This window comes from Nannobrachium achirus (genome assembly GCF_963921795.1).
Source record: "Nannobrachium achirus genome assembly, chromosome: 2".
NCBI classification, from domain to species: Eukaryota; Metazoa; Chordata; class Actinopteri; order Myctophiformes; family Myctophidae; genus Nannobrachium; species Nannobrachium achirus.
In genome coordinates this window covers 57,819,800-57,837,701 of record NC_137811.1, presented here as the reverse complement: position 1 = coordinate 57,837,701, position 17,902 = coordinate 57,819,800, and the positions used below count along the sequence as shown (strand labels likewise).

Sequence of the window (17,902 nt, the reverse complement as noted above, 5' to 3'; positions counted from 1 at the left end):
TATTCTGCAATGTGACGCGCCGTGAGGCTTTCCTTTGGCAAAGACATTTGGGGGAGAAAGTACAGAACCAACTGGGGTTCAGGTGGTTATGCACAACACATTATAATAATCTCATTCCACCTCAATATTGATAAATGCAATGCATCACCTGCATACCTGCGGTGTCCAGTTCATAACCGTGATTCATTTATAGATTTTTTAAATTAATTTACCACCTTTTTCTTTTACTTTTTGAGGGGGAGATACCACCATACCGTCGCTAAACAGTGACTTAACAGTGACTTGCTCTTTTGCTCTTTTGTCATTATTACTTATTATTTTATCTTCAGATGTGTTGTTTTTTGTTGTTCTGCTGTTATTGTACTGTATATACAGTACCTCTGCATTGTCTGAAACGAAGCCCAACAAAAATAGGTTTTACTCTCAAGTGCAGTACCTGTACAAAAGACGTAACAATAAAGTACAACCTTGAACCTTATTAACATGATGAAATCCATACCGCCCCCCCCCCCCCCCAGCCCTATTGATGTAGCATCAATATATTGCCCAGCCGCTGTGCATGTGTTTGTATGACCATGAATTTGTGAGCGTGTACTGTATGTACGTACATGTACTTTGTGTGTGTGTGTGTGTGTGTGTGTGTGTGTGTGTGTGTGTGTGTGTGTGTGTGTGTGTGTGTGTTGTGTGTGTGTGTGTGTGTGTGTGTGTGTACATTACTCTGTATTTGTGTGTGTGTGTGTGTGTGTGTGTGTGTGTGTGTGTGTGTGTGTGTGTGTGTGTGTGTGTGTACATTACTCTGTATTTGTGTGTGTGTGTGTGTGTGTGTGTGTGTGTGTGTGTGTGTGTGTGTGTGTGTGTGTGTGTGTGTGTGTGTGTGTGTGTGTGTGTGTGTGTGTGTGTGTGTGTGTGTGTGTGTGCGCGCATGTGTGTGTGTGTTTGTGTTTGTGCGTGAGTGAAGTGCGTTTGTGCGTGGGTGTATGTGTACATCGTATTGGGGGAAAGTGATCTTGGCTGTGGCCCATGGAGCCGTTCCTCTGAACTGATCTTTGAGTTGGGTATAAATAGCACCGGCTCTATAAATAAAACAGGAGCACCTTTCACGCTCGCGTGCGCACACACACACACACACACACACACACACACACACACACACACACACACACACACACACACACACACACACACTGTAAACATACACCCGCATGCTATACCTCTTGCATCTAACGGGGTGTTAGATGCATATAAACATAAACATGCAGAAAAATAAACAGGGTGGTGGAGGGAGACGACTGTCAAGCGATATATCACATCCTCGTGAGTCCTGATACGCAGCGATACATGTGACACAGTGACATATTTACATAGACGCTGACCTACGCCTGCTTAGCACTCGCCACATGCCTGACCCCCCTGACCCTATGATGTCCTATACAGGACACCCACCCAGTCTGGCTGCACAGTAAAAATATAAATCTTCAGTGTTAATTTATGAATGGTAAATTATTTTGTGTGGGGGTCCCCAGATGATTAACTTAATGTGCATAACACTGTTTTCTCTCTCAACGGTAAACAAACCAACATAAAGTTTAAGTGTATAGACTATAGAGGGTATCTGGACATGTCTAAAGTGACAATTTAAGCACTTTTTAACCCATTTAGGCCTAACCTAATATTTAGGGCTAAATCAGAAATTAGCCTACAAAAATAAATATTTTGCTACATACTGTACATACTGTAAGCCCCTCCCAAACAGCAAAATGTTTTCCCGGCCTGAATGGGTTAAAATGACAAATTAAGCATTGGCCAAATTGTCAAATATTAGAGGCAGAAATTGTGAAAATAGCAGATCTACATGCTCAAACATGTTCATACAGAGAGTGAGTAGGGGAATGATTCTTAGCAAATGTTTCTGGCTGCCTGGGAATCAAACTGGGGACTTGTCTGTGTGCCGTTTTTTTTTTTTATTGATTGAAGAGTTTATTAGCAGTTTGCTATAGAAAAAAGACAGCACAAATCACTGGTACAAGGTCAACTAAAAGGAGATCCTAGAAAGCCTTACGGCTTATTTACACAGGAACCACACTTTATGTATCTCATATAACATTGAAGCGTACGTTCAGCTACTACGTCCCCATCCCCCTGTAGCAACATTAATAATAATAATAATGATGATAATGATAATAATACAAATCAACAAATATAGAAAATAACAAAAAAAACATTTATTTTTATCAGAGAATCAAAGATAACAGCAGTATCAAAAAATGTTGTCCACTGGTCGTAGCATTTAGACCTCTTGTCCTTTCAGAATCCCTCTCTTCCACCCTCCCCTCCCCATTTCCTACTATTAACTGGACACCTTGTTAATGTCATTAGTGTCATCTTTAGCTACATTTTCCTTTAAATTCTTTGGTCATAGGATGGGATCATACAGTATTTGCAACATATTATATTCTCTATTGCATGCGGCACACAGGATGTATTCCGATAACATTTTGCTCAGCTGGTGTGGAGTCTATTTTTTTCTTCCCAAGGAATAATTTTGCCTATTTGCGGTTATTGATGAAGAGAATAGATTTTCTTTTCTAGAAAGCCAGCCTGAAGCCTGAAGTGGTGAACCTGTGAACACACACTTCAGGGGGTACGTAATGCCAGAGTGCAAAATAGAAAATGAAGGGAAATTCCGCCTTAAGCTGCTAGCTTAGCACCGACTGCGGCGTGCGTCGTTAGAGGTTGCCTTGAGTTAACCCGCCAAGTTAATGCTATTGAATGTACATGCCAATAAGACCAAACATGAACTCTAATCCTATTTATGTAGTAGTGCCTTTTTATACATTCACAGGGGCTGTCTGTCTACCCGGGCTACACTCGGCACTAGAAGTGTTTTGAAACGGGGGGTGAGATAAATTGGTACAGTGAGCTGGAATGCAGCAGCAGTTATTTAAGGCCCTGTAGGTGCTGCCTTGCCATATGCTCCATTATTCCGCTTGGGAGGGGCCCATGTGGGCGGGCAGACCAGGCTAGAGAGAGTGGAGGAGGGTGAGAGAGAGAGAGAGAGAGAGAGAGAGAGAGTGGGGGGGGGGGGGGGGGGGGGGGGGGGGGGTGAATGTGAGATGAAGGCAGAGGAAGTGCAAGAGAGGGGAGTGGAAGAGAGAATGGCAGGGGAGGAATTATTTCAGGAGAGCCCCCATCACGGCCGCATGAGAATGTTTCGAGATCGGGATGGCACGGGAAGCCTGAGGTGAGAGGGAATTATCTCAAAGTAAAAATGATCATCTCCGCCCTACAATATCCGGATCTCTCGCCATCTTTCGTTGCATAATTTATCTCGTCAGATTTTTTTTAGGCACCAGTAGATTATAACTCACGGACCGTTGACCTTTCAGTGTTTTTCTTTTTCTCTCTCTCTCTCTTTTTTTTCCCAATCTACGGTGCAATCTAACCCTTGATATCTGTCCGTTATAGGGATGGGACGATAAGCGATATTATCGTTTATCGTGATAAAAAAAACACTCACGATAATCGTATCGTATCGTGGAGGTTTAATATATTGCAGTGGCGAATTTTCAGGACCTTCAGGGTATTCAGAGAAGACCCAGGGATCCTCAGAAGAAAGAAAATAATATTTTTATTTTTAAATAAAAAATATATTTTTATTTTTTATTATTTTTATTAAAATAATTACAATTATTTGTGTTGGTAATCTGTTAAACTGCACTGTTTCGCTCGCTATACTCGTTGTAGTTGTTTCTTCCCCAAGTTCTGTGCATAGGGAGGGAGTGCTTGTTGTGCTGGGGAAAATAACAGCCAATGAGAGATTTTTTCTACTGAGTCTCTACGCAGATTACTCTCACTCGCAGGTCTTCCAGAATTCCCTGAGCCAGTTCCCCATAATACAAGCCTTGGTGTGGATTGTCAGTTTGATCAACCAATCATATTTTGAGGGCTCTGGTCAAGGGTATACGGAACACCCACGTTCAACCACCAATCAAAATGAGTCAAGTGACTACTGGCCAATCACAACACAGCTTTTCCGGGACTGGAGTGGAACAACAAGCATGTTTCACACTCACTATGCACTACACGTGAAACTTGTAAAGTAAACAGACGCGACATGGCTGCAGCTGGAGTGAACGCTGTGGATTTATTATTATCGTTGCCTTTTTCAGAAGACTGTTTTATGAAAAGATGGACAGAACTTAAAAGGAATGATAGCTTTATGAACCCATCTTGAGAAATTCACCCAAAGGACAGGAGGATGTTTTTCTTTTCTTCAAGTGTACAACTTCATTGGTGAGAGAAACTGAATTAATTTATATTGCTGGATATGCCGCTGTGCATTTAATTTCCATTGATTGATCATTGAAGAATGTATTAGAAGTTTGCAATTGGAAAAGGTACAGTTTCATGACAGTACAAATCACTGGTCAGCTAAAAGGAGATCCTAGTAAACCTTACAGCTTATTTACACAGGAACCACTTTATGTATCTCATATAACATTGAAAGACAGATTGATACACTTAGGCCTGTTTTTGTCTATTTAATGTGGGTCTTTCTTGACGTGGTCTTTCTTTACATTGATAGCTGGTGTTGTTACATGATGGTGGACAGTGCGTTTTGCTTTGTAAAGCACGCTATGTTAAATGGACGTTTCGATTGGTTGCGCTGGTTGTGTCTTGTGTGGCTCTGTCTGTCAGCAGCGCACATCTATTTAATCCTTATATTGGCATTGGTTTGGAAGTCTTGGTTTGGAGTATGTGTGTAGGTTAAGCCTACCCAGCGTGCTTGCCTTGTACACAGTCTGCTGTTCATTGTTAAAAGAAAAAGAAGAATGAAAAAGGCATACAATTTGCGCGCATGTGCACGCGCGGGGGGGGGGGGGGGGGGGGGGGGGGGCGGTGGTGCGTCCCCGAAGGTCCGGTCCTTGGGGCACGCATCGCCACTGATATATTGTGATATCGTCAATTATAGTGGGTTTAAGTGGTACCACTTAAACTCACTATAATTGGTAAAAGTTACAATATACATATTTGATACAGTCTTTTTTCACTCTCTATCAAATGTCTTGCCAAAGAATAGCCGGTCTACAAGCTATTTTTTGGCAAATGTTCCGCCCCAGGATAATGGCTTTTGATTATCGCGATAATATCGTAAATAGCGATTTCTTTTGTCACAATAATCGTGATATGAAATGTTCATATCGTCCCATCCCTAGTCCGTTATGGGCGAAGAAAACGGCCACGTTTCCTATCAGGCCCAGATTTTCTAGGCCCGGTGTCGTCAGCATGCATGGTCCCCGTCCGTCATTCTCTCCTTTTTTCCCCCCCGCCAGTTCCCGGTGGAGCCCTTCAGAGCGCAGGCCCCTCTCTCTCCCTCTCTCTCTCTCTCCCTCTATCTCCCTCTCTCTCTCTCTCTCTCTCTCTCTCTCTCTCTCTCTCTCTCTCTCTCTCTCTCTCTCTCTCTGTCTCTCTCTCCCTCTCTCTCTATCTCTCTCTCTCTCTCTCTCTTGTCAGACCAGAGGCCTGTGTTCCTGAGCAGGGCACGGCTCCTCACGTTAGCCGCTCCACAGGAACACATCCCCGGCATTCCCTCTGACACGCCGGCAGCAGCATTACCATAATTGGCTTTTCTACATGACGGGACAGAGGAAATAATAATGTCATTTTATTTACAGCCCTCTTGTCCCGGTCCGAGGGCTATCACCCCCTCCCTCCCTCCCCGCCGCCAACTCCCCTCCCGTCCCCACCACTCCCCACTACCACACAACCACACTCCTCCTCACACATCCCGTCGTCGTCGGGTGAAAACCTTGTATGTCCAAAACCGTTCGTTTTGCATTTATCGTTTTAAAATGATTCAAACTAGTGAAAACAGCCGATCTACAAGCACACAACGCCTCGCACCGCAAGGCGTTGTGTGCTTGTAGATCTGCTGTTTTCACTACTTTTGTGCGACGGCCTCGTGCGATGAAGCAGGGCTTACTTTGCGAAGGAACGTACAAATTTGAAACTTGGAGATACGAGGTTTCCAACCGACAACGGCAATATACACTAACGCAGAAACACCTCGCCTCCTCCTCCACCTCCTCCTCCACCTCCTCCTCCACCCGCTCTCTATCTCATCTCTCCTCTTCTCCCTCTCTCTCTCCCCTCGCCCGCCGCCGCTAGTCTCGCTAGCTGCTGCCACGGCGTGTAGGTCAAGCGATGGCTTTTTGATCAGCTCCTGTCCAAAGCCATCAGGGCTGAGAGGCACGTAATGGAGAGCAGGGTGACAAACAGAATCTGGGGAAAGGAATAAGACTGCCAGTTTCCCATTAGAGGGCCCGGCCTAAACGGCCCGTTGGCCCCCGCCGCGCCGCGCTCTCACCCACCCCCGCCCGCGCCGCCTAAATCACATGAGTGAAGGGGCCCACGATTGGACATTAGTGCCGCAAATGACTGCCGTGATTGCCCCCTCTCCCCAAACTCGCATCAAATAAATAAAGAAATGTGTGTAAATAAATAGGAGAAGGGCTGGGTTGTCGGAGAGAGATGGGACCAGCCAGGCCCTGCTAGGGGGAGCTGACTGGTTCTGCTCCCCCCCCCCTTCTCTCTCTCGTTTCATCGCCTTTCTGCCTTTCTTATCTGGTTTGTTTGGCTTTGACAGCGGCCAAATGGTGAAGCTCCGTGAGCCTGACAGAGAGTTTTATTGATTTAACAACCGGCAGACTCTCGGCAAAGAGAAAGAGAGGGGAGGCAGAATGGAAGGGCGGACAAAGATACAAAGTTTGAAAAGGAATGATATGTTTTCTCCCTCTCTCTCTCTCTCTCTCTCTCTCTCTCTCTCTCGCTCTCTCTCCCCCCACTCATCTCTCTCTCTCTCTCTCTCTCTCTCTTCTCTCTTTGCCAAAAACGCTGACGCGCCTGTGGCTGTATTTCATTTTGGTATCATTTACAAGAATCAAATCATACACAGAGTGGAGCGGCCGTGTGATTGAGTGTGTTTTTAGAGATGATCTGTTTATAGTTTGAAGCCCCGTCGTCTCTCCTACTCGGAGGCCCTGTGTTCCTGTGAGACAATACCCAGGGCGTTCACCGGACTCTTTCATCAGCAGACACAACTCCACACCAGCACACAATGTCATACTGTACTACTAGGACACATAGTACTACTAGTTCCACACCAGAACACAATGTCATACTGGACTACTAGGACACATAGTACTACTTGTTCCACACCACCAGCACACATAGTACTACTAGCTCCACACCAGCACACAATGTCATACTGTACTACTAGGACACATAGTACTACTAGTTCCACACCAGCACACAATGTCATACTGTACTACTAGTTCCACACCAGCACACAATGTCATGCTGTACTACTAGTTCCACACCAGCACACAATGTTATGCTGTACTACTAGTTCACACCAGCACACAATGTCATGCTGTACTACTAGTTCCACACCAGCACACAATGTTATGCTGTACTACTAGTTCCACACCAGCACACAATGTTATGCTGTACTACTAGGACACTTAGTACTACTAGACCCACACCAGCACACATGCGTCTCAAGTCCTTAAATCAATCCTATTTCCTATTTCCTTGCTTGTATGTTAGTCCCTCCATTGAAGAAATAGAGAAGAGGAGACGTCCCATTGGCCATTTCTGATAACAACATCACAGGTGATAGGCCAACTCCCAGTGGGCGGGACTAAGTTACAAGAGAATAGGAAACAAGTGAAGGAAATAGGAATTATTAAGGACTTGAGACACGGCGGTACTACTAGGTCCTGATGTATATCTGACCAGTTACCCATATATGGAGATCAATGTACTGTATATGGAGATATGCTGTGAGACCCCAAACATGCTACTCAGAGTTAGTTATTTGTTATGTGAAAGGCCTATGACGTCTATGACATCTGATGTCATACATACAATCCCTTTTATGCCCATATATGTTTGTAGAACCAGCCACACAGATATTTGGCCGTCTTGGCCATCTGTATTATCTGTCCATATATGGATTCTGTTAGTGTGGTATGTGGCCGATGTGGGCTCCACATACTGTATGGGCATTCCCATATGAAGTCCCGTTAGATATGGGCTTAATATTGATGACATCAGGGAACTCCATATATGGGCATAAAAGGGATTCTGTTAGTCTGGTACCTACGGTCGCAGCTAGTGTCCACAACAGACACATATCCTACTAGGTCCGACTGGGGCAAACTGGTGCTTAATACGAGCGTACACAGCAACGTGTAACGCAAAGAGTGTTAATTTCACTCTGAACGCATTCAGAACCAAGTTAACACTCAGGATCTTGCTGTGTACATAACAACCCACATTACTTGTGTGAACATATTCATATCAACATACATTTGCATAGCACAATCCATATACCCACTTAAGCCCTATTTTATTATTTTCTCTTAGCTCACAACGTGCCATTATGCAATGTGTAGTGCACTTACAGTATAGATCTGCCATTTTTAGAAAATGTCAAAGTTGAACAATTCTTGGGGAAAAAAATATTTTGGAAAAGTTGAAAGACCTTTGAATTATTTTCGCCTATAGTGACGTGCCCAAAAATATGGACGTCAGGGTTAATGTGGATTAGTAGCAACCTTATGCTCTGAATTCTGATCCATTTGGATGCTAATATTCTTTCGTCCATGCTTGTGGATTGCGGTGCGCGCGCTTGTGTGTGTGCGTTCGTGCTTGCGTCCGTGCGTGCTTGTGTCTGCGTATATTGCCAATGACCCGGTGGCGTGGCTGGTGGGGTTGATCGCTGCCGTTTGTGACAGTGAGTCTACGGCGCCGTCCCGGGCCGCGCTGGCTGCTGTCTCCTTGATGGCGTCGCATCCCCGAGCAGAAGTGACAGGCGCTTTGGCGCCCGCGCAGATGGCCCTGCTCACAGCCATCACCCGCTCGGCGAACCAAACCGCCAGGGACGGCCCGGGCATGGTGGCGGCCCCGGCGCCCCTCCCCATCCCCCCCAAACCCGCCCCTCGCTGTCGGGTGTCGCTCTGCATATGTGTGTGTCTAGGATGCGGAGAGCAGGAGGAGGAGGGAAGCTTAATCTGGTCACCAGTCGGCTCCACGAAAGGCGCCTGCATTGCCTTTGTTGTCAACAGTGATTGAGCAGACTGATCACTGATGCACCGCTTTCCAAGTGTTTCTTTGAATGCCGTACGGTTTGCAGCGTCCCGCCAGGAATAGGTGGCCCTGCGTCGAAATAGATTAAAATAGAGACCGCCGTTTTTCCTCCTGATGTTTCATCAGTAGATTGTGGTCTTCATGGGTTGTGAAACCGTCCACTCGTTCTGCTCTGATTTCTATTTCTTTCATTCTTTCTCCTAACCCTCTCTCTTTTTTTTATACGGCTATATTCCTTTGTCTGTGTGCGCTTTTGATATCTCCCTGTTTGTTGTTTCCATGACAACGTGGCAGGACGGGCATTGATTGACAGGGATCGTCAAAGGGTTCCCTGGCGTTCGTAGCGTTCCGTGCCCCTCCCCGATGCAGCCCTGCATTTTGTCACTCACCCAGGGAGATTTCTGATGATCTGACGCTTATTCCTGCTGTGTGTGCGCGTGTGTGTGTGCGCCTGTGCATGCGCCTGTGCGTGCGCTCATGAATGTGAGTGTGCCGGGGGTACAGTATGTGTGAGCGTGTGCATGTCCGTAGTACACCGTATCGCTCTGCCAGCTATGATGGTTTAGCAGATTTTTGGACACGAGTAATTCGCACAGAGCAATTCACGCACGGCGAGCTCACAACGCAGCCAGCCAGGCTTGTGAAGAACGTACGGATCGCCATTCCGCCGCGTGTGTGTGCGTCGTCGGTACAATCTCTTCCCATGTGCTGATGTGGGTTGATAGTCGCCCTGTTCTGGAAGCAGGTTAGTGCGGGAGAGAGAGAGAGAGAGAGGCACGGTAACAGAAGACACTCTGCAGATGTGTTGTAGGGAGAGTACCAGCACATAATGCTAATCTGCTGCGTTAGGGATTTTCAGGAGTTTTAGGAACTGTCTCGGTCTCAGTCTGTCAGTGGGATTGAAGCGCAGCCAGGTTCTCCTGTAGTGCTCTCATTTCACTGAAATCCTGTCAGGCGTCGGGGAGTGTGTGGGGGAGGAGGGTGGGAGGGGAGGGGAGGGGAGGGGAGGGGAGAGGGGAGGGGAGGGAGGGAGAGGGGGGGAGTGTTGGTTGCTCATTTGGGTGTAACTGTGCCACACGGTGAACTCTTAGACTCACAGGAAATATATCGTCGTCGTCGGATGGAAACCTTGTATGTCCATAGCCGTTCGTTTTTGTATTTATCATCTAAAAAGAATTACTAAACTAGTAAAAACAGCCGATCTACAAGCACACAACGCCTCGCATCGCGAGGCTTGTAGATCTGCTGTTTTCACTAGTCTTGTGCGACAGTCTTGTACGATGAAGCAGGGCTTTGCTTTACCAAAAAAACGTAGACATTTGAAACTTGGGACATACGAGGTTTCTGCCCGACAGTGACGATATAAGTGTGGTCCGTGCAGGTTCAGCGTTGCAACCGGAAGAAGATCGAGAGCGACGAAACGAACGACGTATGCGCGCGATGAATATGTTGTGTGTCTGCACAGCACGCGCGCGTGGGCCCAGCGGGGAAGGATCCGGCGAGCGTGCACGCGAAGATGCGATTCGCTGCCCCCCCCCAAAAAAAACGCGGCGCTCACACAAGTAAACGGGCTCGTAAAACAGGCTCTCACGCAAACACGCACACACACACACACACACACACACACACACCCATCCATGGTCGATGGTGCAGCTGCTCACTCACCCCCCACCCTCTCCCCCTCCCACTCCACCCAATCTCCTTTCAGGCAGCAGTAAATGGTGCCAGTGTATATATATCAGGTATTATGTCCACTTAGATTATGATATGACAGGTTAGCGTGCCGTTTGAAGCTGACAGCACATCTGTTTCATCAGGAGAGAAGCGATACTGGCATCTAGGACTCACATCTCACCATGGAGGAAGGAAGATAAAGGAAGAGGCGAGGGGGCCGTCTTTCCTGTCTCCCCTCTCTCTCTCTCTCGCACCCCCCGCCATCTCGCCACCTCCTGCTTACTCCCCCCTCCCCCCCACCCCCCACATCTCCCCTTCTCACTCACTCGCTCTCCCCTGCCTCCTGTCTCTTCCGTTTACTGCTGCTTTGCCGTGTCTTTCTTGTTGTGCGCGCCTCTGCCTGTGCCGTGCATAGGCAGGCACACATAAACACACTCGACGACGGTTTATATCCACCTAGTGTATCTCGCTCTTTCTTTTTTTCCTGCTGTATACCGTTGAACCTGTTACGCCTCCTCTGCTCTGTTTCGTTCTCTTTGTCCGCGCGCCTTTTGATCACGCGTTCTTGTCACTATGTATTTTTGTCCGCTCCGTTTAGTGTCGCGCAAAAACGTCATGTTTCGTGCGAAATATACTGTGTGTGTGTGTGTGTGTGTGTGTGTGTGTGTGTGTGTGTATATATACACACACACACACAGACATATATTACTGTATATACTGTATATACTGTATATATATTACATGCAATTTACATATCGTCGTTGTCGGGTGGAAACCTCGTATCTCCAAGTTTCAAATTTGTACGTTCTTTCACAAAGTAAAGCCCTGCTTCATCACACAAGGCCTTCGCACAAAAGCAGCGAAAACAGCCGATCTACAAGCACACAACGCCCTGCGGTGCGAGGCGTTGTGTGCTTGTAGATCGGCTGTTTTCAGTAGTTCAAATCATTTTTAAAATGATAAATGCAAAACAAACGGTTTTGGACATACACGGTTTTCACCCGACAACGACGATATGTCACTTTACAGAAACAGAATATATATCAACCGCTGGGTGCCTGTGAATAGACGGATCAGTTTTCTTTCTTTTCTTCCAGTTTCTGACTCTGCCAGACTCTTCTTTATTTAGCAGTGACTGTGAGGCAGCTTCGGTACTCTGAGCTCCATTGTTATGCCGGTTCTCGTGCTTATTAACTCAAAGAGAGTGACCTTCAGCTCGCCGAAACGTGGGCAAAAGAAGGAGATGCTGCTGCAGTATCTCAAAATGAGTGTTTTGTTTCCCTCCCCTCTGATGGGTTGCGTAACCCTAACATGTGAACGGGCTCAAGTTCACAGGATGGATGAGTGAGAGGAGATAAAGCAATGGAGGGAGGGTGGGAGAGAGCAGGGGCGTCACAAGAGGGGGGGGAAAGTGGGACTGAGTTACTAGGGCCCAAGGTGGAGGAAGGGGCCTTAATTATTTTATACTTTAGCTATTGAAAAACAGCAGATATACAAGCTCACAGCGCGGCTCCCAAGAACTAAATATTTTGAGATGGGGGTCCGTGGGCCAAATTATACATATCATTTTGGGGGTCCTTCACATGAAAAGGTTTGAGCACCACTGACACGGAAACAATTTACATTTTTCAAAAATGTTTGCACAAATGTTCAAGATTTTTCAAAAATGAGTGCCGCACTGCGAGCTTGTAGATCTGCTATTTTGCTATCTGCAATAGTTAAAGCACACAATGTGAGTGAATCCTTGTACCCAGGGCCCAGAATTTGTTGCGACACCCTTGGGAGAGTGAGAGTGAGATGGGGGAAAGAAAGAAAGAAAGAAAGAAAGAAAGAAAGAAAGAGAGAAAGAGAGAAAGAGAGAAAGAGAGAAAGAGAGAATGGGAGAGCGGAGCATGCAGCTGGCTAACAAGGCCAAACAGCTAGTGATTTCCTGGGGAACACGAGGCAGGAGGAGCGAGGAGTTGGGAAGGAAAAAGGACAACTGTCAGAGGCTCAGTGATTTATTTTTCCCTTGGAGGCTTTTTTCACCACTGGCTTTCAGAGACACATGTGTGTTAAAATGCACACCCACACACACACACACACACACAAATAAAAGCCCATATTTCCCATCATCGAGTATTCATTCCATGTTATTTTGTCAGTGGTCCTGTTAGTGTGCTGTAAATCTTTTATTCCACCGAGCTGACCTGTTTTCCCTCGTCTCCTTTCTCCCATTTCCTTCTTTTTTCCCCCTCTCCTCTCCTCTCTGTCTCTCTCTCTTTCTCTCTCTCTCTCTCTCTCTGCTCCAGCGTATGGGCCCGAGGACGAGCTCAAGGCGGACACTCACGATGAGGAAGAGCACCTGCAGGACGACGGCCTCTCATTGGACGGCCAGGACAACGAGTTCCTGCTCCACGAGGAAGAGGAGGACGTTGAGGGAGGCCAGCCGCCCAGCTACAGAGACTCTCCCCTCAGCAACGGCACCAACCCCGACGCCGGCTACGGCTCGCCGCTCAGCGACGCCAGCGACCGCCTCACGGACTTCAAGAGCACGTCCTCCAGGGACGGCCAGGAGCGGGAGGGGGGCGGACCCGCCCTGCCCGCCTTCCGTCCCAACAACGGCCTCTCCCTGCAGGACAGCCTGGCGCAGATGAAAGCCGTCTATGCAAACCTCATCTCGGACGCCTCCTGGTCCAGCATCGCCATGGACATCATGAAGTCCAAGCCCGCCGCCGCGGCCGGCAGCCTCGGCGGCGCCCTCGTCTCCGCGATAGCGTCGCCCACCTCGGCCGCCTCCACCGCCACCACCGCCACCGCCGTCAACAAGAGCGGCGAGGACAGCACTACTGCCGGCAGCCACCACCACACCGGGAGGAGCTCTGGCGGCGCTGCTGCCAACCACGCCGTGGCGAGCAGCACCGCAAACGGCACGGCGGTCAGCTCTGTCAGCAGCCACAGCGGAAGCGTCAGCAGCGGGGGCAGTGGCGGCGGCGGCGGGGCGGCGAGCAACGGCAGCGGCGTGGCCTACGACTGGCACCAGGCGGCCCTCGCCAAGACTTTTCAGCAGAACCCCTACCACCTGCTGCCGGAGCCCAGCCTCTTCAGCACGGTGCAGCTCTACCGGCAGAACAACAAGCTGTACGGCTCCGTCTTCACCGGCGCCAGCAAGTTCCGCTGCAAGGACTGCAGCGGCGCCTACGACACGCTGGTGGGCCTGACGGTGCACATGAATGAGACGGGTCATTACCGTGACGACAACAAGGACAAGGAGGAGGACCGGGGCAAGCGCTGGTCCAAACCCCGCAAGCGCTCCCTGATGGAGATGGAGGGGAAGGAGGATGCCCAGAAAGTGCTGAAGTGCATGTACTGCGGCCACTCGTTTGAGTCGCTGCAGGATCTCAGTGTACACATGATCAAGACCAAGCATTACCAGAAAGTGCCTCTCAAAGAACCGATGCCGGCCCTGGCCACCAAACTGGTGGCCTCTTCCGCCAAAAAACGAGCTCTCCAGGATGCCATACTCTCCCCCTACTCCCCAGACTCTGTCCATGCTGCCAGTGGTGGTGTCAACGTGTCCCAAGGGGACTCCGGCAAAGACCCAAAAGGTACAGCTAACCCATATGTTACGCCCAACAACCGCTATGGTTACCAGAATGGCGCTAGCTACACTTGGCAGTTTGAGGCCCGCAAAGCCCAGATCCTCAAATGCATGGAGTGTGGCAGCTCCCATGATACACTGCAGCAGCTGACCGCTCACATGATGGTCACGGGTCACTTCCTGAAGGTCACCAACTCTGCCTCCAAGAAGGGCAAGCAGCTGGTGTTTGACCCGGTGGTGGAGGAAAAGTTCCAGTCCATCCCACTTCCCCCGACCACCACCAGGCTCCCCGTCCCCAGCAGCGTTAAATCCCAGCCGGTGTCGCCCGCTCTCTCGTCCAGCTCTGAGGAAAAAAGAGAGACGGGTGAGGATGAAAAGATGGAGGTTTGCGAGCCGGGGGAGAGAAAGATAAAAGAGGAAAAAGAGGACCCGGGCGAGAAGACGGAGGTAGATGCCACGTCGTATAAGTACCTCAGAGAAGAGGACCTGGAGGAGGCCCCGAAAGGGGGGCTAGATATCCTCAAGTCCCTCGAGAACACTGTATCCAGTGCCATCAGCAAGGCCCAAACTGGCACCCCCACATGGGGCGGCTACCCCAGCATCCACGCAGCTTACCAGCTGCAGGGGCTGATGAAGAGCACCTCCACTGTTCTCCCCCCGACGGTCCAGAGTGTCCAGATGCAGCCCATGTTTAACAGCAGCCTTCGGGGCCTGGTGAGTGATCCCAACTCGATAATCCACTCCCCCAGGAGCCCTTCCTCCCCTCCCCCTCTCAGGAGCAACGTCACTGCCATGGAAGAGCTGGTGGAGAAGGTGACCGGGAAAGCTGCCTCCGTTAAAAAAGAGAGAGAGGAGAAGAGCCTGGACCGTTGCCGGCCCCCGTCCTCCGTCAAGTCCTCCTCCCCGGCTCTAAGAGAGCAGAGGGAGCATTTAGCTTCTCCAAACGACCTCTCTGTGGGTAAACAGCCCATTGTGAGGAACAGCAGTCCTGGGAGTGCGGAACCGGAGCTTGTCTGCAAGAAAGAGCCCAAAGAGAGCCTCGTAGATGGCCACAGCCATTCGAAAAACGGTGCGGATGCCCGACAGTCGCCAGTAACCAACGGCAACAGTTTGGGCATCATCACTGATCATTCACCAGAGAGGCCTTTCGTCAACCCTCTCAGTGCACTCCAATCAATCATGAACACACACCTGGGTAAAGCCTCCAAGCCGGTGAGCCCGGCCGCAGACCCGCTGTCTATGCTCTACAAGATCAGCAACAGTTTGATAGACAAGCCATCCTTCAACACCACCCCTCAGGCCAAGCCAGCTGAGCCAATCAACCGCTATCAGTTCTATGAGAGCAACGACCAGCCGATAGACCTGAGTAAATCCAAGTCCAGCAGTAACAACAGCAACAACAACAACAACAACAACAGCAGCAGCGCACTGCTCAACAGCAGCAGCATGAACGGTAACAAGCCCCTCATGTCTCTGTCGGACTCTGTCTCCTCTCCGCTCAGAGAGAACGCTCTGATGGACATCTCCGACATGGTGAAGAACCTCACTGGCAGGCTGACGCCCAAATCCTCCACCCCCTCCTCCATCTCGGAGAAGTCGGACGCGGACGGCAGCGCCTTCGAGGACGCCCTGGAGGACCTCTCGCCCATCCAGAAGAGAAAAGGGCGGCAGTCCAACTGGAACCCCCAGCACCTCCTCATCCTCCAGGCCCAGTTCGTCTCGAGCCTGCGGGAAACCCCAGAGGGCCGCTATGCCATGACTGACCTGGGGCCCCAGGAGAGGGTCCACATCTGTAAGTTCACCGGCCTCTCCATGACCACCATATCCCACTGGCTGGCTAACGTCAAGTACCAGCTGAGACGGACGGGGAGCACCAAGTTCCTGAAGAACATAGACTCGTGCCAGCCCGTGTTCCTTTGTGGCGACTGTGCCTCCCAGTTCAGGACTTCCTCCAGCTACATCAGCCACCTGGAGTCTCACATGGGCTTCAGCCTGAAGGACCTGTCCAAGCTCTCAGCCGAGCACCTACGGGAGCAGCAGGCTGTCTCCAAGGTGATCACGGACAAAATGACATTCGGCAGCCCCCTGTCAGCCCTGGCCACGCCAGAGGACGACACAGGCTCCGTGTACCAGTGCAGACTTTGCAATCGGACATTCGTCAGCAAGCACGCGGTCAAACTGCACCTCAGCAAGACCCACGGTAAGTCTCCAGAGGACCACCTGATGTTTGTCACGGCTCTGGAGAAACTGGAGAAGCTAGACAAGCTGGAGAAAGTTTAAATATGGATTGGTGGGTCTAGAGCTTAGAGAAGAGACTGACAGCTGTGGAACTGACCAGAATTTCATTGCACTAAAATAACGTTGTTCACAGTTACTGCACTGGGCGGAACTGAGCCGTCAGAAAAAAAAAAGAATCAGTCTTATTTTTTTGTTTTGTTTTGTTCTTGTTTTATTTCTTTGTGATAACTGCCTGACTGGACCATGTCTTTTCATGTTAATTTTGCTTTTGTTTTGCCAAGCTTCTTTTTTTTTTTAACACTTATTTTGTAATGTATTTATATGCTATTTGTCTGATCTGTGCATGTATTTTAGTGAATCAAGGTTAAACACAAGATTTTAATCTTTTCATGGCAAAAAAAATACAACTACTGCTTCAACGGTAACTAAAGTGGTGTGTGAAAAATGAAACGGGGGTGGGGGTGGGTTGGGGGAGGGGGGGGGGGGGAGAAAACTGTATAATACTTGATATGAAGAAGGTGAAAATTAATTGTATACACCAAAAGAATGGAAGAATTCCCCCGAAAGACTGAAGTAGCACCTTAGACATTTGAATTTTATTTGTGAAGAGATGTTTTTTGAAATATTCTTGCATTTGTCAAAATCGGATTGATTTGAAAAAGATCAAGGACTATAATTTCCCCCTTCTCTCTCTTTGAGTTTCCCGTCACTTCAATGTTTTTTGGTGACGAATGACCTGCTCAGAAATCTGTCAGTGTATCAGAAAAAGAAACGGATCATGTGAACATTTGGAAGAGTTGGAACCACTTTAACCGTTATTTTATGCTTTGACTGTTAAAAAATAGCAGGTATACAAGCTCGCAGCGCGGCACTCGGTGCCGCGCTGTGAGCTTGTATATCTGCTATTTTTTGAAAAATCGTGAAAACTGTTTGCAAATCTTTGAATATATTTTTTGCTAAGCAAACTTTTCCAATCTCTGCTTCTGGGGGGTCCCTGGGAACTACATATTTTGAGATGTCCACAGCCAAATACAATGTGATTTTGGGGGTCCTTGACATGAAAAGGTTTGAGAACCACTGATCTAGAAGAAGGATTTAGAAAGACACGAATCGGGTCAATTATATTCAAAGACTTGCACACATTTTATAGATTTTTTCAAAAATAGCAGATATACAAGCTCACAGCGTGGCACTCGGTGCCACGCTGTGAGCTTGTATATCTACTTTCAATAGTTAAAGCATAAAATAACGGTTTAA

General features: G+C 48.6%; 1 protein-coding gene across 2 annotated transcripts in view; it reads left to right on the top strand.

Annotated features, from left to right (window-relative positions):
- LOC308304440 (teashirt homolog 1-like) overlaps positions 1-16,753 on the top strand; it is a 53,380-nt gene extending 36,627 nt beyond the window's left edge. Inside the window, exons 2-3 of one of the 2 annotated variants that reach the window (XM_080749039.1) lie at positions 13,119-13,584; positions 13,780-16,753. In XM_080749039.1, the coding sequence (XP_080605165.1) occupies positions 13,119-13,584; positions 13,780-16,687 (3,374 nt within the window). In that variant the 3' untranslated portion in view covers positions 16,688-16,753. Of the gene's footprint in view, positions 1-13,118 lie in introns of both variants that reach the window. The other variant, XM_080749038.1, reaches the window with a different exon arrangement.
- Positions 16,754-17,902: the final 1,149 nt, after the last annotated feature.